Source organism: Schistocerca americana, chromosome 2 (genome assembly GCF_021461395.2).
Source record: "Schistocerca americana isolate TAMUIC-IGC-003095 chromosome 2, iqSchAmer2.1, whole genome shotgun sequence".
Taxonomy (NCBI): domain Eukaryota; kingdom Metazoa; phylum Arthropoda; class Insecta; order Orthoptera; family Acrididae; genus Schistocerca; species Schistocerca americana.
In genome coordinates, this window is record NC_060120.1 from 205446353 (window position 1) to 205474112 (window position 27760).

At 42.4% G+C, this 27760-nt stretch overlaps 1 protein-coding gene across 1 annotated transcript in view; it reads left to right on the plus strand.

Annotated features, from left to right (window-relative positions):
- The window catches only part of LOC124593880 (sterol O-acyltransferase 2-like), an 84817-nt gene that overhangs the window by 46539 nt on the left and 10518 nt on the right, over nucleotides 1–27760 (plus strand). The window contains exons 6-8 of the mRNA XM_047132227.1: nucleotides 5241–5392; nucleotides 6759–6922; nucleotides 16316–16589. Coding sequence (XP_046988183.1) covers nucleotides 5241–5392; nucleotides 6759–6922; nucleotides 16316–16589 — 590 coding nt within the window. The remainder of the gene's footprint in view (nucleotides 1–5240; nucleotides 5393–6758; nucleotides 6923–16315; nucleotides 16590–27760) is intronic.

The following is a 27760-nucleotide window of genomic DNA, read 5'->3' on the forward strand; positions in this document are numbered from 1 at the left end:
TCATGGGGTGCTTCTGCCGACCCGTATGTCCTCAATGCAGTGGCATACTTAGAACTGTTTGTGTCTCGCGGAGGCCTCTCCAGCCAGTCTGTTGCTCGCAACAAGAAAGTACTTTCTCCTTCACCCTTCTTTTGTATACTGCTTTGTTATGTCGATCTTTCAAACCCTTTTGTGGTTAAAGATGGTACTTTACCTTGACTAAAATAAATCATTAGTTGTTAGCAGATGTAATGGTATAAGAGGTTACATAAGAAGGCTTCTTTCTTTTTTTTTCTTTTAAGGTCAGATCTGTCGTGAAATTAATACCATCTTGTAAATCCGATGATGCTTTGCTCATGTATGTTGTGCAGTCTCTGTAGTATTCCCACTGACTACGTCATGTCACTCGGGCAGTGAGCACGTACAATGTCTAGAACAACAGTGTCTACCACAAATTGTGATGCGAGTAGAGCCATTACACTGAGGTGACAAGTCATGGGATAGTGATAAACGTACACAGATGGCGGTAGTATGACATACAGAAGGTATAAATGGATAGTACATTAGCGGAGCTGTTATTTGTATTCAGGAGATTCGCGTGAAAAGGTTTCTGATGGGATTATGGCCGCAGAACGGAAATAAAGACTTTGAATGAGGGATTGTGGTCGGAGCTAGATGCATGGGCATTCCATTTCGGAAATCGTTAGGAAATTTAATATTCCGAGATCGACAGTGTAAAGAATGCGCCAGAGATAACAAATTTTAGGCTTTACCTCTCACCACTGACAACACAGTGGCCGACGGCCTTCACTTAACGAACGAGAGCAGCGGCATTTGTGTAGATTGATCAGTGCTAACATACAAGCAGCATTGCATGAAATAATTGTAGTAATCAATGTGGGACGTACGACGAACGTATCCGTTACTACAGTGCGCCGAAGTTGGTTGTTAATTGGTTACGGCAGCAAACGACCGTCGCGTGAGTGTTTGTTAAGAGCATGACATTGCCTGCAGTGCCTCTCCTGTGTTCGTGATCATATCGGTTAGAACCTACACGACTGGAAAAACCTGGCCTGCTCAGACGAGTCCTGATTTCAGTTGGTAAGACCTGATAGTAGGGGTTGAGTGTGGCACAGACTCCACCAAGCCATGGACCCAATTTGTGAATGAGGCACTATGCTCCTTAATGGTGTGGACTTCGTTTACGTGGATTGTAACCCATCACTGACAGTAAATGCTTATGTTCGGATACTTTGAGACAATTTGCAACCATTTATAACCTCCATGTTTTCAAACAGTGCAATTTTTGTGGATGACAATGCACAATGTTACCAGGGCACAATTGTTCACGCATGGTTTGAAAAACATTCTGGACAAGTCGAGGGGATGATTTGTCCACCCAGATCTCTCGACATGAATCCCATGGAACATTTCTGGGGGATGACTGAGAAGTTAGTTCGTGCACACAATCCTGCAACGCCAACACCTTCGCAATTATGGACGGCTTTAGAGACAGCATGGCTGAGTATTTCTGCAGGGGGCTTCCATCAACTTGTTGAGTCCATGCCACGTCGAGTTGGTGTACTGCCGGGCAAAAGGAGACCCCAACAGGATATTAGGAAATAGCCAATGGCTTCTGTCACCTCAGTGTAGATTTCTTTTTGCTGAGGGGTTCCACCTGATTTCTTGCAGCCCACTAACGTAACTGTCATGCGTGACTGGGAAGAACAGCAATGGTGCAAGAGTTCTGAAGGACGACGTACATTAATTCATTATGCAGTCGGTTAGGGAAGGAAGAGATTGTCACCAGATGAGTTTCTTAGAATGGATCAGATGGTTAGAGGAAATGGTCTACGAAGGGCAATTCAGAACAAGGGAAGGGGAATGTTGTCATTGGGCATTGGCCTCATTACGACACATTCTTGCAGCGTTTTCGATGGCGAATGTTTGATCACCCACCATAGTCGGGTCTGCGCAACTTCCTATTTTCATCTTAATGCTCACATGATCAGCTGGCTATGAGGACAGTATTTTGGCACAAACAGCCTGCTGCAGAGCAGCGTAGAGAATGGGCAGAAGGCCCAGTTGTCTGCCTTCTGTGAGGAGAGTATCGGAAAGTCAGTACAATCCTATGACTAACGTCTAAGTCGGAGCGGGACTATTTAGAGAAGTAGCTCGAAGGTGTAGAAAATTCTGAAAATGATACATTTTTCCATGTTTCCATTTCGCGATCGATAGGACCTTGAGAATAAAATATCGCTTGTGTAAGGAAGGTCAGTTTGATGGAGACCCTGAGAGGTAAATTCAATGACTGGTGTCTTGCATGTGTAATATTTCTGGTTTTACAGCCATCATATTCGGTTTCAAGCTCTCCTTAGAGCAGCTGAGAAGACAGCAGTAGCAAGATGACGTAACGTGGTGTGACGTACCGATGACAGATGGTTCACTCTGTACGGATATCGTGAGAAAGGCTGCCTAAATTGTGGTCCTTCTCAGCGTTTGACTGCTACATTCGGAAGTTGCACGCCAAAATGATAAACTTATATTATTATTAGAAAAACTGAGCAGCATATTTACTTAAGTTTCAAATTAAAGCATCTCAATAGCGTGCTGTCATTCCATTATTTCAAAAGTACAGGGTGGAGAAGAGGAAACACATGTTTTCCACTGCTGAATGACTGGGACACAGTTTGATAAAAATAATAACAAACAAGCATTAAGTGATAGATTTCTAATGCAGTTTTGAAATATACATACTTTAATTAGGTTCGAAAAATGTCTTGGAGATGACGTCCTTCTTGCTGGATACAAAATTGGATCCTCTCGCGAAAGTTACGCATGGCACTCTCCAACATTTCATTCGGCACGGCTTCAATTTCCTGACGAACGGAATTCTTCACGTCATCGACTGTGCGAGACTTGTTCATGTAGACTTTTGATTTTAAATTTCCCCACAAAAAGAGTCGCATATCGACAAATAGGGTGAGCGAGGGGGCCAGTAAACATCACCATTCTCGAAATAACATGTGCTGGGAACATTTGTCGAACCACTTCCATGGATGCTCTCGCTGTGCGAGCTGTGGCACCGTCCTGCTGAAACCATATTTCTCTCATGTTCACTTGACGCCTTTCAATTTCTGGACGAAGAAAGTTGTTTAATATTTTAACACAGCGCGCTGATGTCACAGTAACTGCGGTTCCTTCCTCTGCAAGAAAATAGGGTCCAACAATCCCCATCTTTGAAATGCAGCACCACACTTACTTTTAAACTGTGGAGAGGTCTTTCGAGTAATTCATGTGGGTTCTCCAGAGCCCAGTACCGACAATTTTGAACACTGACGTAACCGTCCACATGAAAATGTGCTTCATCACCCATGAAGACTGTAGCATCTGCATCTTCCGTAAAAATTTCGTCCATTACGCGACAAAACTCTCTGTGCTGCACAAAATCCCCTTCACTAAGCTGCTAGACGATCATTATCTTGTACGGGTGAAACTTAAGATCATCATGTAAGATGCGGTGATGCGAACGACGTGACATACCCAGCCCTACAGCCTGTCGTCCATCCGATCGTTTCGGACTAGCAAGAACTGCCGTTCTCACTCGGTCTACTTTTTCCGGAATACGAACTGAACGGGGAAGACCAGGTGGTTTCTTTTTTATCACAGATCTAGTACTTGTAAACGCTGCAACCCATCGGACTACATTATTTCGATCAGGCACTGCACCTCGACGTCCAGCTATAAAATTTTGACAGAAAAGACGTTTCACTGTGACTACAGAATCATTGTTTCTACTGCTCGACAACGAACACACGATGCTCTAAGCTTCAACGCTCCATGGCGACTGAAACTGCATTGTCTCTGCTGGCCGGAATGGCCGAGCGGTTCTAGGCGCTACAGTTTGGAACCGCGCGACCGCTACGGTCGCAGGTTCGAATCCTGCCTCGGGCAGGGATGTGTTTGATGTCCTTAGGTTGGTCAGGTTTAAGTAGTTCTAAGTTCTAGGGGACTGATGACCTCAGCAGTTATGTCCCATAGTGCTCAGAGCTATTTGAACCATTTTTTGCATTGTCTCTCTCGTCGTCGCGTACTAGCGGTTCAAAAAACATGCGTTTCCTCTGCTCCACCCTGTATTAATATCCTGCAGAATAATAAAAAACTGCTAAACGAAAAGGCAGACGAAGCACTTCGGAGATCTTCGGATCGCGCCTAAATTACATGACGGGCGAAGTGGTTTAGCAGTAAGATAGAGCTGGACAGACTATTTTCGGAGACAGAGCTGTTGTCTGCAAGGTGTCAGCTAAAGCTTAATTTACAATGTCTAGTTCGTAAATATGAGAGCTGTAACTACGAAAATACCCAGTTCATTAATTTGTTGTAGAAAAGAAATTGAGTACAGTGTAATGTGATTGTGCAGTTTCTCTTCTGACAATAAAAAGCGGGGGCATCCCGTGTAAACAAACTGATTACCTGTGTAATTATTCCTAAGATAAGTTCCGCGCTAAGTCTCTCCTACGGTCTCAAGATACCGAATTCACGACCTTCGCGCAATTTTGTGCGCAGGGAACAGTTTCTATAAAAGACTGGAGGTTGATAAACATTTATTAGAACTTGTACATACCACTCGGGGCGGTGGAAGCAAATACACCTCGCGTGAGATCAGTGACACCTCATCTGTGGCAACACACAGGTGGTATGAAAGAGAAATATTCTTAGGGAAGGGGTTTATAATACGCACGTATATATAAATCTGCCACTCTTTTGCGACTTGCCATTCCTGATCTCGGTAACTCCTGCCAACCTCCCTTCAACACACCCCCCCCCCCCCCACCCCGCCTCCGACCTTTCGCCATTATTTGCCTGTGTGCTGCAGAAAAGACTCACAAGCGACCATCTTTCTACCTTAAAACATTGCTGCGCAATATTTTGAAAAAATGGTGTGCCAAAATGTAGCAGAACCATCGCTGTTTCCCCTCGAACTTCATGCTGTCATAATGTTAAAAGCTACACTTACTACACTAAGAGCTACACTGTCCCTTTCAGGTGGTAACCAACTAACATAGACATTCATTTGAAACTACCAAAAATGTTTGAAGAATAATATTTACCAAATTTGTCCAGCTACCAAGTTCACGTATTTGTCATTATGCAATCTATTCATTCTGATGCCGGTGTCTCGTGTGTGTGTGTGTGTGTGTGTGTGTGTGTGTGTGTGTATTTAGTGTCTTTTTTCTTAAACGCTGCCACTCAACAATCAGATGCTGGTTCAGGGTACGGGCGACGCGTTCTGGACCTTGGTGGCCTGGTGTCTCTGCTGTGGTTCCAGACGCAGTTCCTAGTGCTGCCGGCGCGAATCGTGTATGCCAACAGGCTGCCCCCCGTATCTGCTATGATCATTCTTGCCGAACAGGTTAGTATTAGCACGGGGAGCAGCTGACCACTGATTAGATAACAAATCAAAATTTTGTACATCTTAACTACACTACTGGCCGCCAAAATTGCTACACCACGAAGGTGACGTGCTACAGACGCGAAATGTAACAGACAGCAAAAAGATGCTGTGATATGCAAATGATTAGCTTTGTCAGAGCATTCACACAAGGTTGGCGCCGGTGCCGACACCTACAACGGCTGACATGAGGAAAGTTTCCAACCGATTTCTCATACACAAACAGCAGTTGACCGGCGTTGCATGATGAAACGTTGTCGTGACATCTCATGTAAGGAGGAGAAATGCGTACCATCACGTTTCCGACTGTGATAAAGGTCGGATTGTAGCCTCTCGCGATTGCGGTTTATCGTATCGCGACATTGTTGCTCGCGTTGGTTGAGAGCCAATGACTGTTAGCAGAATATGGAATCGATGGGTTCAGGAGGGTAATAACGGAACGCCGTGCTGGATCCCAACGGCCTCGTATCACTAGCAGTCGAGATGACAGGCATATTATCCGCATGGCTGCAACGGATCATGCAGAAACATCTCGATCCCTGAGTAAACAGATGGGGATGTTTGCAAGACGACAACCATCTGTATGAACAGTTGGACGACGTTTGCAGCAGCATGGACTATTAGCTCGGAGACCATGGATGCGGTTACCCTTGACGCTGCATCAGTCAGGAGCGCTTCCGATGGTGTACTCAACGACGAACCTGGGTGCACGAATGGAAAAACATTCTCCAGATCTCTCACCAATTGAAAACGTCTGGTCAATGGTGGCCGAGCAACTGGTTCGTCACAATACGCCAGTCACTACTCTTGATGAACTGTTGTATCGTGTTGTAGCTGCATGGGCAGCTGTACCTGTACATGCCATCCAAGCTCTGTTTGACTCAATGCCCAGGCGTATCAAGAACGTTATTACGGCCAGAGGTGGTTGCTCTGGGTACTGATTTCTCAGGATCTATGCACCCAAACTGCGTGAAAATGTAACCACATGTCAGTTCTAGCATAATATATTTGTCCAATGAATACCCGTTTATCATCTGCATTTCTTCTTGGTGTCGCAATTTTAATGGCCTGTAGTGTATAGTGCTAGTTCTTTCCGTGAATTATACAATTCGCAACCTGCTTCGTCAAATCGTAAACCAGTAATTTCTTCCCAGTTTACCTAATAGCCTGTCACATTGAAATTGAAATTTGACATTTGATATTGTTACATTTTTCGGCAGTTCAAGATTTATAACTCTCAGGCATTGTTGCATGCACTACGTGCAACCCTTTAATTTTTCTTTCAAAATCGTAAATGCTCTCATTTATGACAATTATCATTTTCTAGGTAAGGATGCTGATGAAGACGCATGCGTTCATTCGCAGCAACGTCCCGCATGTTCTGGCGTACAAGCCACATACAGAGAGAAGTTCCAGGCTGGTTCCGGAATTTAGCAAATTTCTGTACTTCATGTTCGTGCCTACACTGTTATACAGGGATTCGTATCCAAGGTAAATCTTTGCGTACCTTATCTGTTGATAGTTAACAAAGATGGTAGAGTCGTTATGACGTATCTCTTTCTTTAGGAAACATTTTGTATTAGCAGCCAAAAAACTTTTAAAGGTGCTCTGTATTTAAGCATGGACCCAATTTCTCACTTAACGTAAATTTTCGAGAAGATCTCTAGGGTTAACAACCTTCGCATCCTTACTGTGTTCTTGGTTTTATTTGGGTATCTTGGCAGGGTTTGCGCGCTGTGTGACTACTCGTAGTTCCTGAGCGGCTGTGACAAGTATTCTCCTGAACAGTGCATGCGGTTTCATTTCTTTCGCACCTGCATTTCACTTCCACATTCTCCCACAGCTTATGCCTACTAACATTTAACTAAGGCCATATTACAAGGCAACTAGTAACTCTGGAACGTAATACGAGGGCGTTCAGTAATTAATGCAATACTTTTTTCTGAAAGGTCAATTTTATTAAAGATTCCTATACACCAGATTATTACCCTCTCTTTGGGCTAGAAAACCCTGTTTTTCAACATAATCTCCAATGTGATGACATAAGGCCACCTTACTGTGCAGGTCTGTATGCCCGCATGGTACCACTCTACTGTTGGACCCCGCAATCAAGGTATTGATGCCTCAATAACCTCCCCATCATCTACATACTGCTTCCTGCGGAGTGCATTCTTCATAGAGTTACGCAAATGGAAGTCGCAAGGTGCGTAAGCGGCGACGAACTTAGCGGGTACAAACCTTTGAGTACTGCAACTAGAGGACGAGTGTGTCAGTACTACCAGCAGAGACTTCAGTTGTGTAGCGATGTGTTTGTGAGTCGTCTATAATCTCGAATGGGTGTGTGTGCACGTTCAAACGTTGGAGGAGTCACAGCTGTGAGCGGCCGGCCAGCACGCCTGGCGGGGGACAGATTCGCTCTACCTTGTTGGGATGATGTCAGACCCCTCGCCCAACGACTCATCGTGCTTTTGTTAATTGCCAGGTCTCCGACGACATTCTGCAAGCGCCTATGATTATCCACAAGCCTCTGATTTTCCGCGAAAAGAAACTCGGTGACTGCTCTCTTCTTCGAAGGCACCTCCGTTAGAGACGCCTTTTTGAAGGCTGCGTATGGCGCCTCCACCTACTGGAACTTCGTGAAACTATAGGTGCTGAAGTGGCGATATTTCACGATACGCCACAACAAATTCCGCATTTCTTAAATCGGAATTAGCTGAGAAAAGTGTTGCATTACTTACTTAACACCTCTCGTATAAACAGATTAACTATTGAGCAACAGGGTCATCACTAGGCTTTCACCCGCAAACAAGTCACAAGTTCAAATGGCTCTGAGCACTAAGGGACTTAACTGCTGAGGTCATCATTCCCCTAGAACTTAGAACTACTTAAACCTAACTAACCTAAGGGTATCACACAAATCCATGCCCGAGGCGGGATTCGAACCTGCGACCGTAGCGGTCTTGCGGTTCCAGACTGTAGCGCCTAGAACCGCTCGGCCACACCGGCCGGCGAAAATAAGTTCAGCTTATATGCGTGTCGAGGTACGAAAAGCGAAGCTGCACTTAGAGTAACGTATTATGATGATTATGACGATGATGATTGGAATGGAGGCATATTTAAGCATTACCAGTGAACAAAATGCGTATTTAGCAGCACAGAACACTAAAAGAAACTTTCCTGTTAGGATTATCGTAATACACGTACATGTTACTCATATAACTAAATATATGTACTATTAAAATATCCGGTATATAATTCACATGCTAACGAATATACATATAGCCAAATCTGGTCACTCATCCACGAGTGCTACCGCACTTCCATGGACCATACTATGCAGCCAAGAATGAATTCGTGTCCCACTGTTTTTAGCAGGCTGCCGTCCGTATTGTCCATTTGAAAATCTCCTCTAGTGTGGGGGAGGGGCGGGCAATTGCTGGTTTGAGAAGCTGCCCGTCTGTCCAACTGTCCAACAACCGCTCTTCTGAGGAAGAAGCCTATGGAACGTGCTGCCCTGGGATTGGCTGCAAACTGTTTCCGCCGACTTGGCACCTAAGTATGCGTTCAATGACACCCTACGATCTCGTTACCTTACAAAGTACAGTTTTGGTCCATTTGTGCTACCCTGTATCCTCGCAAGTTAGATACGTTACTTACTTTCTGCATTTCTATTAAGTTCATTCTTTACTGTGGCGTCATGTATTGTATGTTGACAGCCATGGAGTGGCAGCTGGTTTAGCTGTGATAGTTTGTGGAAAAAAAATCTTCGCTTGCCGACAATGTTTCGTGGTTTATTGCTGTTAGCACAGTGCGAGTGCTGGATGTAAAATATTACAGGTATTAGTTGGCCAGTGTTTGCAGTTGGTGTGTAGCGTTAATGGGATGGGATGTGATGGCAACGGTGTCATACCGTATTATCACTTAATTGCTGTTTCCGACACGATGTTACAAATTTGTTGCTCGTATCAGTATTTCTGACATAGTGTAAATTTTTGTGAAATTTTTTGTCTACAGTCGTGGCATATTTGCGTTTTCCAGATACGTATTTTAACACGTTCTGTTAGGTATCTTCGTCTGTCTCTGTCCGATGCGAATTTTGCATTTGATGTTAAACTATCTTCCCAGCGGTACAGTGACGAAGACATTTTAAACATAACAAGTTATACACTTGGGAAAAGGTAGTAGAATAAGTAAAATTTAAGTCATTTCAAGGCAGGAGCTCTCCTGATCGGTTATCTTACAAACTCTAAAAACAATGGTAAATCATTTTCAAATTTTCGCGGCACAGTCATTGTTCCTTAAAATTTCGGTCGTACGCACACATAAATTTCACTTCTTCTAAAGCTTAGTCGATCCACACGATGATACCAAAATATCACTACGAATTGCGCAGTTGTGATATCTTGGTGTCTTCATTACAGAAAGTGGCGGATTCCGTCGCAAAATTGCAGCTCGCAGTGAAATTTACATATCACCGTGTAGCTATAGATCTAATTCCATGCATATGTTGAACTACTTTGCCGCTGATCAACGCCCCGTCGCCTTGTGTATCTATGGCAGAATGCACAGTGGCACCGTCCATGGGTTTAAAATGACTGTAGTAGTACTGGAGCGCCAGTCACCCGGCTCACTCTGAAGATGGCTGGGCGCTATACAGCCGAAATACGAGGAGAAGAAGAAGAAGCGATATTTATGTAACTGGAACAATGTAAAAGCAGTCCACAGTATCTGAGAGTTGGTATAAGGACCACAGTGCTTTACTGGGCCTGGTGCTGTGGGTATCTTTCGATAATTTAACTAGATTGTACATCCAGTTACAGGGAGACTAGCAATTTTACGTGGAATCCTAACCAAATTCCAGCTTCCCATTTTTCGTTAAACTTTTCCTAGAGATAAAGGAAGTGAAGACGGAAAAAAAGTCCCTGAACTGAGAGGATTCAACCACAGGCCTATGAATATACACTCGGGCACTTACCTACTGATCTGCGAGTCCCACCTAGAAACCTTATAACTTATAATGTAGAAAAATCTGCAGTTGGAGGACTGAGTAGTAGAAATTTTATAGTGAAGATAAAGGTCTACAGAAAAATACTGTGGGATTTGAGAGGCTTTATCTGTATTTAAGGAAATAAGATTTCTTTTCTTATTGCTTTTTATTCCCTTACGTGCAAATTATTGCCGGGCAAAATTTTACTTATTGCAAAATAAATGCATTCAATTGAGGCAATGAAAAATTCGTAGTGTAGCAGTGGTGCTGGGTTGAGTAAAATGTCTCACTAGAACACCTTCAGTGAAATAATTAAACTGAATAACAGCGATGGTTCTGCTACATTTTGGCACACCATTTTTTCAAAATATTGCGCAGCAATGTTCAAAGGTAGAAAGATGGTGCCTCCAGAATAAAGCTAGCTTACCTTGAAGACCTTGTCATCTAGACGGTGTTTGCATTGGATATCGAATCTACAGCGGAGTTTTCAGCCGTATCATGTTACAAAGTAAGGGATAGAGGGAGGGCCACAGGAACATACAAGAAAAGCAATAAAATACAACAGAAGGAGAGGTAGCTTCTAGATAATGGGACTGCACAAGTCCACAATTCTAGATTATTCTTTGTATAGCGAGTCCTCCAAGGGAATGTGAAGTTAAAAGAGGAAAAATAATTGTCTGATTACTGCTCGTTCAGCGCTCAAGAGGCCTAACCAGTAAAACATTTGAAACAACCTAGAGATGAAGATGGGAGACACTGTTGACCGTGAGAAATTATAGACATGAAAATAAAGGGCAGCAAATGCGGCAGCTCTTATCTAACCACGGCAGATGGCGTGTTGGCGTAGTTCGGGTGATCGAAGTAGGCACGTGGATACCCTCCTGACGCGACCATATCCTTACCGACGTGACTCTACACAGAAATTACTCCATACAAATGGATGCCAATACATGTTAAGCAAAGTTGGCCGCAACTTCCACTCTTCTTCTCGTGATTGAGAGGACTGGGTGTATTGAGAACTTGGGTAAGACAGGGGCCCGGAAAGCGTCTCATTTCTTTCATTGGCTCAGTGGGTGCGCGGTGAAGCGTCTCCACAGGTAATGAATTTCCTCAGCCAAATTTACTGGAGTGGCTGCACTGACCACTCCTGTGGCTTTTTAGGCAGAGTGACGGGGGAACTCCCTGGCACTTAGGCTGGCTCTTCTGCTGTGGCATCAATCAGGATCCCGTGAACAGTATTCCTCGGTGGTAGTGGGTCTGCAACGCCAGTTTGAGCAAAAAAAGCCTCTTTTCTTCAACGATCTAAGCCGTACTGTGAGTTTACTAAATGTCATGGGCAGAAATTGAAACTACTTTTTCACGATCTGACATTCCTGACTCTAACCACGTCGATGTCCAGAACAGCGAGAAAAAATATTTTACTACAAATGTGCGTGTTGGCTGCTTAGATAAGCACACAGATGACCTGTTATTGTGACCATCATATTTGTAATTTTGACCCCCTGAGTAAATCTGGGATTAGAATTTTTAAATGGTTATTAATGGGTGACTTGTTAAATGTAAAGTGATTTTCGAGTAGAAAAGGGGGGGAAGCTAGCCTATGTGGAACACTGCAGTCTAATGCAAGACCCGTATGTCACGAAATTTTGATGGGTCACCACCCAATTTAGTTAAAACTGGGAAAATTAGTATTAGAAATGAATTAATCACTGAATTGGTCAGCATTACTAAAGTTTTCAGCAAGCAGGATCCTAAACTTGAACAAAAAAATCATAATCAGACAAACATCTAAAAGTATTAGGTCTGCCTTTTGCACGTCAGAAACGGCAGGCTGGATGTATTAAAACTCTTAGAAAACAGAGGGTTTGTATGAGAAACAGTCTTCACAAAGAAATTTTAAAGTATGTTTGTCGTTGCCTGTTGTTTTACTAATACTATTATTGAAGTGAGTGTTGAGGTATATTGTGGTGATGAATAAAATGGAAATCTTAAACGGGCATGGGAAAATTGATATAAACATATACGATCGACACGTACAAAAATAGAGATAAAAAATTTTACCCATCGCAATAAGTCATAGCTCAGTCATCCCTATCACTATGATTGAATTATTGTGAATACGAATACTATGGGACGCTTTCCGACAAAGAAATTTATATCCATCGTCTTCTACATGAAACTAAGGTACACTCTAGTGAAACTCCTGTAAACGCCGTGAATATTCAAGAAAAAATAAAACTTACAAAGACTGAAACTTCCTGGCAGATTAAAACTGTGTGCCGGACCGAGACACGAACTCGGGACCTTTGCCTTTCGCGGGCAAGTGCTCTACCGACTTTTTTTTTCATTTTATTCGTTGTTGATCGTTGTGTTTGGTCGTTGCGGACGTCGCAAGACATCCTGTTCAAGTTCGGTGGTTGATCCTTCCACTGAGTTTATTATTACAGAGGCCAATCGGCTCTCTGGCCGAACACGATTACCGACTGAGCTACCCAAGCTCGACTCACGCCCCGTCCTCACAGCTTACTTTACAGACGCTCTCCTGCGAACCTTGCAGAACTAGCACTCCTGAAAGAAACGATATTGCGGAGACATGGCTTAGCCACAGCCTGGGGATTGCTTCTAGAATGAAATTTTCACTCTACAGCGGAGTGTGCGCTGATATCTGCCAGGAAGTTTCATATCAGCGCACACTCCGCTGTAGAGTGAAAATTTCATTCTACTTACAAAGACTCTTGAAAAGGCGGGCCGGAGTGGCCGAGCGGTTCTAGGCGCTACAGTCTGTAACCGCGCGACCGCTGCGGTCGCAGGTTCGAATCCTGTCTCAGGCATGGATGTGTTTGATGTCTTAGGTTAGTTAGGTTTAAGGAGTTCTCACTTATAGGAGACTGATGGCCTCAGAAATTAAGTCCCATAGTGCTCAGAGCCATTTGAACTCTTGATAACTTCAAGAATACAAATATGAATCATATAGACACGAAGACGTATAAAATATCAAGTAGAATTAGGAGTAAAACTTACAAAAGATTGTACTGAAATTACACACCGTGAAATTACTACCACGTGGTACGAACGAAGCTACACATTCTTAAAACTGAAACGAAATACAAGCAATAAAACAAACTAGAAAACATAACACTTATATTCCAACTAAAAGAAAAGTCAGAAAACTGACCTTCAAACCCGTGTTAGAGTAACGACTTCGTACCTCATGTGTTCTGTTTGTGGGGCAGCGGATTGATAGTAATATAATAAATACCGTATTTCTTCGTCCGTCGCCGTCTTTTACGACAGCCTGAAAACTATTTCTGTAATCAGCCAGAAAGCGATGGAAAACATACTGACCATAGTCCTCATTCTGCAAGTCCACAGTCTTATTGTACTCACTGAAAGAAATGTTTCTACTCAACGAGACTAGGAACTAAGACTATAAATGAAAGTTTGACTTCTGATTCACATATTTCATAAAAATGTACACGCACAACGTGGTAATACTCACAACAACGACGACGACGACGTCTCTATCATAAATAGCACTATGAATAGTTCAGAGGCGACCTCTACGATAAGTTCCCATTAAATGATCTTTCGCCCTTAGTTCTAATAATCAAAGTTAATTGTTCGTTAGAAAAGTGAAAAATAATCTCACTTTTGTTGACATTACGATCGTACACAAAGTTACTTCCCCGGAATCTAAGCGATCCAGGACGGTGTTACAGTCCTCGCGATTTCACTTCCTATTCTTACCGGAAACCTGAATTTAGCAGCAGATTGTCTGTGACGTCATCCGAGGTAGTGCGTAAGACAGTGATAGCTGGGTGCGAGGTGTCTCTGTACTGCCTCTCAGGCCGTATTTATACATCGGCGCAGCAGACGGCCGAACGGAACATCTGACGTCATCTGCTGTATGCCTTTAAATTGCGGCTTTCTTGGACATATTGTAACACTGTCATGGACCAATTTAAAATCTTCATAATTTTTATATGAATGGAATTAAGTTATCTTTAATTAAAGAGAGTTTTAGCTCGACTATTTAAACTTTGCCGGCTAGAATTTTTAGAACGCAACTGACAGAACATTAACTCTGAAACTGCCTGTTTAAGTTACATTATATTGATTGGTATTTACATCAGTCTTGAAACTTATTGTGACTCTATTATTTAATGGATGTAATCACTTGCCGTAATCGGAAGTATCATTAATTTAACTGATACTTAATCTATTAGAAATAGGGATGGTCTTCTTCCAAATTTAGTTTTTAGTGAATTTCTTGAAAACTATTATAGGTAGCTTAATGGGGTCACCAAGTTAATGTTTTTATGTCAAACTGAAGCTTTATACGAGTTTTGATATATCTGAGTCTAATAGCGCGTTCGATTTTTCGTAATACGCCAGTTTTGACTGAAATGTTGTCTTGATCAAGTTGAAACTTGTAAGTGTTGATTGTGACATACATGTGCACATTCTGAACTATTTTTGGTTTTCCAGCATCACTATTTAGCTCCACTTGTTTTTTTCCCCTAAAACAATGTATTTAGGGAAACAAATTCATCTGATCACTCTGAGATTTAACAATTTTAGCATTAATACGCTGAAGCATATGTTGCCAAAGTTTGGAAAAGGTACTTTAGTTCTTAATTTCATTCTTAGATTATGGCGCTATACTTTGTATGCTATGCACAGGCGCATTATGATGACGTGGCGCTAAGGGCAGTGAACTGGGGTTAAGTTCCGGTACACTCGATCGCCTCTGTATCTCTCAAATGATACAGCGCTCCTTTTGCCACGTTTACACAAAGCAAGAACCGGAAAAACTTACTAAATACAAAATATATAAGATACTCTCGAAAATGTAAGAATTAGACTACCGAACTTGAAACTGGACTAGCGAATCAAGTGTGTACATCAGTTAGAATAGCTACACAGCATCTGTCATTAACACATCTCCCTGTAACGAACTTCCTCCAGGTACCCAGAAGAGATAAGAGGGGTCCTTTTCGCCACCAACTTAACTACTATCGAAATACTACCAAAAGGTACAAAGCTCTTCGCCTTGACTGAGAAAGCTACCTTGGCTGCACCGTTACTACCACAGTGGACAGCCAGACACTGTACTGCTACCATGTGAAAGACAGTTTCAACGTACAAACTCACTCACTCATACACAGGATAAAGAGAAGAATTTTCGAGGCACAGAATGTGGGTAATATACACAGGATTCGGTGCTTAGTGGAAAAGTCTATACCCCATTCACAATTGGTTGAGTGCGAAACAGCATGAAAGCAGCAGTTCAGTAACATGAAAAGAATCTGAGAGGCGTTTCATTATTATTTATCGAATAATTAGGTACACAGTCTCCGCAAGGGCTGGATGAAATGCTCGCTAAGACCTCTTCACCTGTGTGTGAAACTGTGGAGAAGTCTCAGGTTTACAATACATTAAAGTGTGTTCAGATATTTCTGGATTGTCAGTTTACTGGTAAAGATACATGGAGAAATGTTCCAAATAATGACTTTTGTTTGCCATAATGACTTTTGTTTGCCATAATGACTTTTGTTTGCCATAATGACTTTTGTTTGCCATAATGACTTTTGTTTGCCATAATGACTTTTGTTTGCCATAATGACTTTTGTTTGCCATAATGACTTTTGTTTGCCATAATGACTTTTGTTTGCCATAATGACTTTTGTTTGCCATAATGACTTTTGTTTGCCATAATGACTTTTGTTTGCCATAATGACTTTTGTTTGCCATAATGACTTTTGTTTGCCATAATGACTTTTGTTTGCCATAATGACTTTTGTTTGCCATAATGACTTTTGTTTGCCATAATGACTTTTGTTTGCCATAATTTTAGCTGTATTGCTGCGAGTTACCCTTGAAAACTTCTGCCACAGGACGAAAGAAATCCGCTGGAAGGTGGTAGCCTGGCACTTGGCTGAGGTGTGCGCCGTCATTCTGTTCGTCAGCATCACCTTCGAGCGCAGCCTGCTGCCTCTGTTTGTGGACTTCGGGAAGCACCCTCCATGTCCCCGGTCGCTGATCGCCGCCATTTTTGGAAGTATGGTGCCGTCTCTTGCTGTTTTTCTTAGCTGCTTCTACTGTGTACTGCATGCGTGGCAAAACGCATTTGCTGAGATGATGGGTTTTGCTGATCGCATGTTTTACAAGGTAATACTTCCGAGCATTAACAACATTGTATGTAAAGAACCAATATGTTACAGTTTATTATAAATTGTTATAATTTTTGTTATAATTTATTATAAATTATAATTTTTGTTATAATTAATTATAATTTATTATTACACTTTATTATAAATTATAATTTATAAATTATAATTATAAATTATAGTTTATAAATTATAGTTTATAAATTATAGTTTATAAATTATAGTTTATAAATTATAGTTTATAAATTATAGTTTATAAATTATAATAGTGTAGTGTCCGTTTGTATCGGTGCACTTTGAAGCAATGTTTCTTCAGACATCCATGCAAATAAGAAAGTCTAAAGCTATGTTGGAATGAGTTAATTGTGCGAGCACTATGGGAAGCAGATACTGGAACAGTTGGAGGTATGGTTCGGACCTGAAAGCCTGCTCGGGTGGCCGAAGCAGTTGCAATTTGGGAATACATTTCATGTTATACGTTATTTAGTCCATGAGACAAAAGTGAAACAGAACTCTTTATCCTCTACTAAAGTCTCAAAGCATTGTTGGCATTTAGGCAACAGAAAGGAGTTTTTTATTTAGTAATTCATTTTTCCTAACAATATTGTAGTCGCGAAGGTCCTTCCTGTTACAAACGAGTTCTTCACATTTTATCCTTGTTCTACAGACACCGGTGTGATGAGAGCTTACATTTAGTGTGGAGTACTACTTTGAAGTAATTATAAAAGACATAGTACAAACTTATATATCTGTAATGGGAATAGCAGTTCATTTGTGGGGAGTAAAAAGTCAGAATTGTAGACAGATAAATGAGACTATATTTGGTGGCAAAATGGACAGTAAAGAAAAGATGATGTACTTTAACTCATAACTGACAAGGTGTGAGCTCTCAGACCACGTCAGAATTTTCTAAGTCGCTCTCGTAGGTCAGTTATGGCGGATTGTTTTTATATACCACATACCCTCCTTTAATCAGCAACCCTACACATTATTATTGCCAGTTGCGTTATCGCCATACTTGATTGTTACTGACATGACATGTGTTGTTGACATGTGATGGGATCTCCTAGACCGCACCTTGTGAACTACGGACCTGATTTAGTCATTTGAGTACAAAATGTGTTCACAAGAACGTGACAATTTACGCATTCAAATTCGACGGAAGTTTGTCAGCGGCTGGAGAATGATGCCAATGACATAGAACAAGAAGACAAAGAAAATAACGATTTTTAAATAGCTAGTGATCATAATTCTGCTAGCACACAAAAGGACCATTCAGAGGAAGAACTCCAGGACAATGGTGATGAGCACCTTTCAGTTTCTCCAACAAAATACTTAAGTGTTAGTTAAAATGAAATGTGTTCTGAGTGTTGGTAAAGGAAAAATGTAGATCTCAATACTGAACGTTAATTTTGCAGCCTTTCTTTTTCTGACTATAGAGCTCAGTTCTTATATGCGTGTTTAAATCCCTGAAATTAGTTTCGCATGAAAATTTGCTTGCTACAGAGATACCAGAATTTTTGAAAACGTAGGGTTCAGTTCTCTAACAGTTCGTTTAAGTGTACCATTGAAGAAACTTCACAAAAGTATTTTTTACGTGATAAAAAATAAAATTCTGCTGGCTTTATTTATTGCAATAAAATCGACAAAGAGTATTTAAACAGCACTTACCTATTTGTAGCCATAAATGTTGTATAACGTAAATTAAATTTTTGCAGCTAAAATCTTTGTTTAAATTTAGGGGTCCCAGAGGACACGCCTAGTAGTATACGTTACAGAAAAGCTACGTCGTGACTTAAGGGTTAAGAAACACCGGAGAATGGTAAAACACAGCTACTAAGAGGATGAAAAAATTCGTCCCTGAAAGACGGAAACGTAAGTGGAATAGAATGAATTCTTGTCAGCCTGACAGAAGTGTCAATACATACACAAATTTTTGCAGAAGTGGGGATGCGAAACGATCATTTTCTTTAAATCCAAGAGGATGTTGAATTGTGCTTGGTGGTACGTACCAAGTACCACAGACGGAAAGCAGAAGTTGAAGAGTTTGCGTTTTTTTTTTTTTTCAGCTGTGGCACTAAAAAAGTTGCAACCTGCGTTGTAGTTACGGTACTCCGGCACACTTAATCTGTGATATGACACATCATGGAGATGTTGCGTTGCTTAGCCAGTGAAGTGGACGTAGCGTATGGTAGCTGTGCAACTCATCTGGCAGCTGCCATTGTAGCTGGCTGTATCACGCTCTGATACAGATGAAGTGAAGGATGCACAAGACTGCAGTATTCATAGTTAGAACTACACGTCTCTAGTTCTCGGAACTTGCGTCGTCTTGGACTAAATTTTAATTCTGGAGGTCACACAGAAGGAAGGACAACACATGAACACGTTTGACATCCTGACCAAAGGAAGTATAGAAAATTCTGGATAGCACAGGCAAGATAATTTTCTGCAAGTGATTAATTTTCTTTGCTACTTATTGAAGATTCTCGTCGAATTCTGCACTAAAATTCTTCCCAGTTTTCTGATACGCCACTGGGGTATTATCAAGAACAGTAGGAGGGGGCGCGGGGGGAGTGATATCCTCACATCGTTAGGGTACTAAGAATACTTCGGACTAACTTTTCATTTACTTTTACGCACAGGAGTTCTACTCACTGGGAAACTAAATACCAATGGTCATTCAGTTGGATGATAGTATTGATATCTTTAGAGCAGCAATCTAAGTAAAGTTAGAAGTCATTGGCACACCAAGGTTTACGTGAGGACAGAACCACCGCCATGCCGTTAACAGGAATGAGGAAGCCCAAGGCTGACTGGAGTGGCGCTGCTGAGAGACTTTGGTTCCAAACCACTTCTTTCCTAAACAGTTCATCAAGATAGTTTCATATCACTTCTGTGAAATATCTGAAAATTTTATCTGTGACGCGTTTTATGAGCGGTATGTCGACCTGCTGTATCTAACGCTTGGCTAAAGTATAACGATGGCAATATTATGTAATCCTCATTTTGTCTCGCGTATTTCAGGCCATTGGGAGCAAGGAGCTGTGTGTCTTCTGGAACAAAGGGGGGGGGGGGGGGCGGCGACAATTGTTGTTCTCAGGTAAACAAACCAGCCAGTTACACTAATCTAATGACTCTTATGTAAACAAACTTCACTTGGGTGCACGTTTTGTTTTTTTGGCTATAATTAATGGTCAGTAAGTGCCATGATAATTACCGTATTTTATGGACAAAATGTTCGCCTAGTGGGTTTGTGTTTGTTCAACGCTTTTAGCTTGAAGTGATAACTTTTATTTTTAATTTTCGTAATTCGTGTCCCAAAAATGAATGCCCCCTCCATGCTTCTACTGGCTATGTCCCTACTACCACACTCCCTGCTTCTTTGTGTCCGCAAGATTATCATTCTTAATGTGGACCTAACTCAAAAAGAAGCAGCATCAGCAGTATACTACCAGCATAGCATAGCATAGCATAGCATAGCATAGCATAGCACCTAGTGGTACTGGCCTAGTTTTAAAGAATGTTGAGCACCTTATATATAATCACCTAAAACTTGGACCACATATTTTGCCGAAATGGATAGTACTATAGATATGCGATTTCCACAGAATGGATTGGTAATCATAGGTTCGTATTGTTGGCCAATAAACATATTTTAATAACACTTATAAAGACTGTTTTTTTGCGCAGAGGTCCACTTTTTAAATTAAGAATGCCTGTTGGCGTGGACAATGCCCGTTGGCGTGGACAAATTAAAAGTAGGCTAAATTAGAATGCCATCGATGTTTGTTGCAGGATTCTAGTGTGACTCATTTGCCAGATATTTCATTTTGAAAAGTTCCCACTCTGACACTTTTACAGTACCTATGGTAGCACATATTATAGAACAATGCAAGTGTGTGCACTAGTTACCTCAATTCTGACCAGTAACGAGACAATATCCAATCACAGGTTATGTTCAAAAGGACCACTGGCAGTGTCACTACATCCTTCCAGTCTGGTACAGAGCAACCACTGCACACATGCTAGCTTTTCTGTGGAGACGTCCGAGCAGGTTGCAGTAATACGCCGTTGTATATCATCGGGTGTAGTTGGTATGTCCTCGTAGGTAGCCTTTTTCAGCTTTCCTCCACAGGAAAAATGCTACTGGAGTCAGTCTGGGAATTTGTCAGCCAAGGTAATGTCCTCCAAGAATTTGGAAACAATTCGTGAAGACACTCTGTAGTTCTTTGTGCAATATGGGATGGACAGCCACCGTTTTGGTATCACAGGTTCCTCCTAGTGTGCAGAGGAACGCCTTCTAGCATCTGTGGAAGATGGCTCGTTAGTAGGCTGCAATACTCGTTCTCATTCATTGTTCTATCTATGAAAAAGGGACTTACGAGCTGATGGTTCACTATCCCTCACCACACGTTTATGCTTCATGAACGCTGACGTTCCACCTGACGAGGCCAACGGGGATTGGCAATAGACCAATAGTGCACGTTCCGGCGGTTTACCTGGTTGTCATTGGTAAATGTGGCTTCTTCATTAAACAAGAGACATGATAAATCTGGAGTGTTCTATCTTGATGCCCATGTACAGAAGTTAACACGAGTACTCAAGTAGAGATAGTGTTGCGAATCAGTGGACAAAGTTCAAAACCATCGTACAATATGCATTCGATGAGAATGTGCCAAGCAAGGTCGTAAGAGATGGAAAAGAGCCACCGTGGTACAACAACCGAGTTAGAAATCTGCTGTGGAAGCAAAGGGAACTTCACAGCAAACATAAACATAAACATAAACATAGCCAAAGCCTAGCAGACAAACAAAAATTACGCGAAGCGAAATGTAGTGTGGGGAGGGCTATGCGAGAGGCGTTCAATGAATTCGAAAGTAAAGTTCTGTGTACTGACTTGGCAGAAAATCCTAAGAAATTCTGGTCTTATGTCAAAGCGGTAGGTGGATCAAAACAAAATGTCCAGACACTCTGTGACCAAAATGGTACTGAAACAGAGGATGACAGACTAAAGGCCGAAATGCTAAATGTCTTTTTCCAAAGCTGTTTCACAGAGGAAGACTGCACTGTAGTTCCTTCTCTAGATTGTCACACAGATGAAAAAACGGTAGATATCGAAATACATGACATAGTGATAGAAAACCAATTAAAATCACTCAAAAGAGGAAAGGGCGCTGGACCTGATGGGATACCTGTTCGATTTTACACAGAGTACACGAAGGAACTTGCCCCCTTTCTTGCAGCGGTGTACCGTGGGTCTCTAGGAGAGAGTAGCGTTCCAAAAGATTGGAAAATAGCACAGGTCATCCCCACTTTCAAGAAGGGACGTCGAACAGATGTGCAGAACTGTAGACCTGTATCTCCAACGTCGATCAGTTGTAGAATTATGTTAGAGTATAATGACTTTTCTGGAGATTAGAAATATACTCTGTAGGAATCAGCATGGGATTCGAAAAATACGATCGTGTGAAACCCAGCTCGCGCTATTCATCCACGAGACTCAGAAGGCCATAGACACGGGTTCCCACGTAGATGCCGTGTTTCTTGACTACCGCAAGGCGTTCGATACAGTTCCCCAAAGTACGAGCATATAGACTATCAGACCAATTGTGTGATTGGATTGAAGAGTTCCTAGATAACAGAACGAAGGATGTCATTCTCAATGGAGAGTAGTCTTTCGAAGTAAGAGTGATTTCAGTTGTGCTGCAGGGGAGTGTCGTAGGACCGTTGCTATTCACAATATACATCAATGACCTTGTGGATAACGTCGGAAGTTCACTGAGGCTTTTTGCGGATGGCGCTGTAGTTTATCCAGAGGTTATAACAATAGAACATTGTACTGAAATGCAGGAGGATCTGCAACGAATTGACGCATGGTGCAGGGAATGGCAATTGAATCTCAATGTAGACAAGTGTATTCTGCTGCGAATACATAGAAAGAAAGACCCTTTATCATTTAGCTGCAATATAGCAGGTCAGCAACTGGAAGCAGTTAATTCCATAAATTATCTGGGAGTAGGCATTATGAGTGATTTAAAATGGAATGACCACATAAAATGAATCGTCAGTAAAGCAGATGCCAGACTGAGATTCATTGGAAGAGTCCTAAGTCAATGCAGTCCGAAAACAAAGGAAGTAGGTTACAGTACACTTGATCGCCCACTGCTTGAATACTGCTCACCGGTGTGGGATCCGTACCAGGTAGGGTTGATAGAAGGGATAGAGAAGATCCAACGGAGAGCAGCGCTCTTCGTTACAGGATCATTTAGTAATCGCGAAAGCGTTACGGAGATGATAAACTCCAGTGGAAGACTCTGCAAGAGAGACGCTCAGTAGCTCGGTACGGGCTTTTGTTGAAGTTTGGAGAACATACCTTCACCGAGGAGTCAAGCAGTATATCGCTCCCTCCTACGTATATCTCGCGAAGAGACCATGAGGATAAAATCAGAGAGATTAGAGCCCACACAGAGGCACACCGACAATCCTTTCCACGAACAATACGAGACTGGAATAGAAGGGAGAACCGATAGAGGTACTCAAAGTGGCCCCCGTCACACACCGTCAGGTGGCTTGCGGAATATGGATGTAGATTACCAAAAGCGTTTCCATGCAGGTCTTTATGGAGAGTGGCGTGATAGGGATGGAACCTTTGTCTATTGAGAATGCGTAGGACACTTGACAGATTCACACCACTTCCTCGTGCGATTGCGTGGGAGCTAGCATGCAGATAAAGTGCAACACACCCAAAACGGTAATTTTTGCCCTCTTCTGTCCTCACTTGTTCCTGTTGAACTACCACTTTCAAGTAAGAGGTTGATATATAATTGCCGAGGTGGGTGACTTCTATTGGAATAGCTTGCTGCAGGCACAATACAGAAACGAATAGAATTCTTGCTACTCTCTCCACCATGAGCATATCGGCTTTTCTTACTTTTGTAAATCCTATCGTCCACTCGTGACCTACTGCTTTGATTGCCACACGCTGACTAGAAAGTCGCACATGCACTTGCGGAGCACACAGGCACACTGCAAGCAAACATAACATTCTACGTAGCAACTACGCAGGTTGAATGGCACAGCAAGTGTAGGGGCGGGAACTGTTCAAATAACGATATCTAGAACCGATTTGTAATGGAGTAGAGAAACTCTACTTATGAACGCAAACTGTATCACGAACAACAATACGCACGTTCTTTCACTTTTCAACATAGTCACGGTGAAGATTTAAACATTTGTCAAGATGTGGCACCAGTTTTTGCATCCCACCATGAAATAACTCTGCAGCCGGCCGTTAGCCCAGTTAGTAACAGTTTCATTCAACATGTCGTCACTTTCCAAGCGCTTTCCACAAAGAAATGCCTTCAGTTTTGGAAGCATATGAGTCTGATGGTGCTAAGTCAGGGCTGCATGGCGGACGATCCAGTAATTGCCAATGAAACGTGTCCAGCTGGGTATTAGTTCTTGTCGTAACGGGAGGCCGATGATGATGATGTCCCGTACTCCTAGGAGCGTAGGGGACGATGCGCGATACACGCACCGACGTACTAGACAAGGTCCTAGTGGGGAGGGGTTTGCCATTGCCTTCCTCCGATCGTAATGGAGATGAATGTTGATGATGAAGACGACACAACACCGTCATCTCGAGGCAGGAAAAATCCCTGACCCCGCCGGGAATCGAACCCGAGACCCCGTGCGCGGGAAGCGAGAACGCTACCGCAAGTCCACGAGCTGCGGACTAACGCTAGGCCGAGCGCTGTCGTGAAGCAGAACGACGCCGCTAGAGAGCAGTCCCTGCCGGCGATGTTGAATAGCGCGCCTCAGCTTCAATAATGTTTCACAATGCCTCTCAGCATTGTCATTCCTCTTGACAAAAAGTCAAACAGAAGAATGCCTTTCCGGGTCCAAATAACCGTGGTCGTGATTTCGCTTGTCGAATGATCTTGGGAATTTTCGTGCTTTCGTCGGGGATTCTGAATGATGCCACTCACTGGATTGATGTTTATTCTCTGGAGCGTAGTGTGCCAATCAAGTTTAATCATTGATCACAATGCAACTCAAGAACTCGTCACCATCCTTCTGACAGCGCTCCAAAACGGTCAAAGAATGTGCCACTAGCTTTGTGTTCTTCTGTCGACAATTTCGGCAACCATCTCTCAAACATTTTGTTGTAGTGAAGTTTGTCAGTAACAATGTGAAAAACTACTGATCTTGAGACTTGTGGAAAATTCTGATAAAGCTCGTCAATAGTGACGCGCCTGTTTTGGCTAATTGTGTCATCAAGTTTGTGTCATGTCTTAATTCATGACTGTAGACCGTCGAGATCGTTCATTATGACGAACATTTGTCCTTCCTTCCTTCATTAAACAGCCTGACCTACACCATTTACGCACATTTCCATCATTCATAACACTTGCACCATAAACTTCAACAAGCTGCCGGTGAATTTCAGCAGGACGAACTCGTTTCGCATTTAAGAACCGAATAACCGAGAGCACTTCACAGTCGGCTGAATTACTGATTGACATAGACAAAAACTAAGCAGTATAACCATACAACCAACTGCGGCCGACCGTGAACGGACGTCACGTGACAGGACGCACGGACACGCTGTCGGTTCGTACTTTAAAAATGACCGTCGAGATTTAACCCACTTTTAGTTTGTTACTGTCAACAGGCAGTTTTACATTTAAAAAGTGAATGTTCGTAGCCACGTGTCAGCTGCTGTTTCCAAAAGTGTCTTTGATTGGAACATGTCAAACAATTACAAAATTATACAACAGCTTCAATTGACACATATCCTTCGTAAAATTTATCAAACATGTGGAACGCAATCAACAAACTATTACCACTACCATTGTTTGAAAGTTAAATTAATGCGGCGTTCGATATTAGAGTGCTTGAATACATGAGTGATGTTACATGTGAAAAAGTGGCTTTAGTCAGATGGGTGTCTGTATTTTGTCTCATTACGCTTCGAATATTTCATTGAAATCTCTCACCTGCACTTGGAAGTGTGATTGACTGTGCAACTCTTTCAGGTCCGTAGAAAGTTATTTTTATTCAGGCAGCGAAATTATTTTAAACAGTGCGAAAAATAAAGCAATAAGTTATGATACTGAAATGTTTTTGCTCCAATTATATCGATATTTCGTTTCTTCACGTTACCGAAGTTCCTCTCATAGAAGTTAAACAGGTGACCTTTCAAAAATGGTTTATAAAAGCTAGCACCACGCTAAGTTATAAAAACGTACAAAAAAGTACCGCAGAACACATTTTTATAAAAGGTCTTTTTTATGAAAGGTGTTAAGACCATTTTTGATAGTGTAATACTGGCCTAGGACGGACAGTTCGCGTGAGTAGAATTTTGGGATGGACGAGATACGTTCTAATCACATTTCCGTGCGGCTCAGTACGAGACGCATGACGATGAATAATACGGGCCGGTTTAAGGCCCTAGCGACACAACTTGCCGCTTGAGCCGAAAAGGGGAGAGCGGCACCGGAGGCGCCATAACTGTAGGATCTCCGTCAAGGTCGCGTCACATAATAATAGTGTCCGCTTGGGGGGCGCAAAGCTGAGAAGTGCGTCCTAGTGCAGGATTCGTGTACAGAGTGTCCTGCAATTAGTTGCGAAAACTGGCAAGGTTGCAAGTGTATTGGAGGATAGAGGCAAAGGAAAACACCAAATAAGTCGTTTATGTTACGTAACCAGGCCCGCGCACAAGACTTGTCCGTTATACTGTGATGGCTTGTACAGCACAAATAAACGTTAACTTGCAATACACTGATCAGTCAGAACATTATGATCACCGACCTGTCTGTATAAACCGCTCCAGCCGCTAGCAACGTCACCTGGCAAGAAATGACTGTTACACCCAAGTACGTTGCATGTAGCTTCAGTGAGCGTGCTGTCCGTGTGTAGAACACGGAAGACGCCAGATCTAAATTAGTTTGATCGATGGCGGATTGTGATTGACAAATTGTCAACGGCTTTCGACAACTTTTCAGTTGTTAGAGGAGTGCTGTGGTGTCCCCAACACGTGGTGAAACTAAGGTGAAACCACGTCCAGACGCCGTGGGGTTGGCCGGCTACCCCTAATTACAGATGTGAACCGTCCGTCGTAAGTTGGGCAGGCTGGTCAAACAGAACAGGCGGCGAACTGTGGCGGAACTAACATCAGACTTCAGTGCTGGGCAGAGTAAAAGTGCGTCTGGACTCTCTTTGCACCGAACACACCTAACGATGGGCCTCAGCAGCTGCTGACCCATGCATGTCCCAATGTTAACACCACATCTGCAACTACGGACTGAGATGAGCACGTTGGCGCAGTAGCAGAGCATTGCATGGTCTGATGAAGACCGATGCCGCCTTCATCATGTTGACAGGAGGGCGCGAATCCGTCGTCTTCCAGGGGAACATCTCTTGACACCTGCGCTGCGGGACAGAGACAAGCTGTCATCGGCTCTGCTATGCTCTGGGGAACAATCACGCGGGGGTCCATCTGTCCAGCGGAGCTCGTGCAAGGCACCATGACGGCCAAGGAGATCGTACACTGGTTGCAGACCGCTTCCGTCCATTCATGACGATCATGTTTTCCGACGGCACTGCATTTTTCAACAAGATGTCACATGGCCGGAGTACGATGAAATGCATCAAAGAGCACAGTGGCGAGTCCATTTGATGAACGGATACCTTTAATGCGATTCTGTCTTTTAATTATTCGGGAGTTGACCGTCTGGTTTTAAACTTTCTTTCCTTTTTCGTTTAATTTGATTGGGAAACCGTTGAGATTGAACTTACCATATACATGGATGGACATGAGACATGAAAGGTTGCAATAAATTTTTCATCTGTGATTATTCCTTTTCGTATGAAATATTCTGTTGCAGATTAATAAAAATGAATTTCTTTGAATATTTCAAAATAATTATTCAAGTTTTACTTTTATTCAAGTACTGAAGCTGTTTGTGTAAGAATGAAAATATTATTGTCCATCGAACTTAGCAAACATTTTCACGTTGCAGTGGATTTTTGTTTAACTGGATATACCCCGACTAGCTTGGAAGCATAATACTATCTCTACCATATGAAAATGTTTTCCTTTTTTATATTGCTAAGTTCTCATGAAAATTATCCACTTTTAAATACACTTTACGATATGTTCAGAACGTA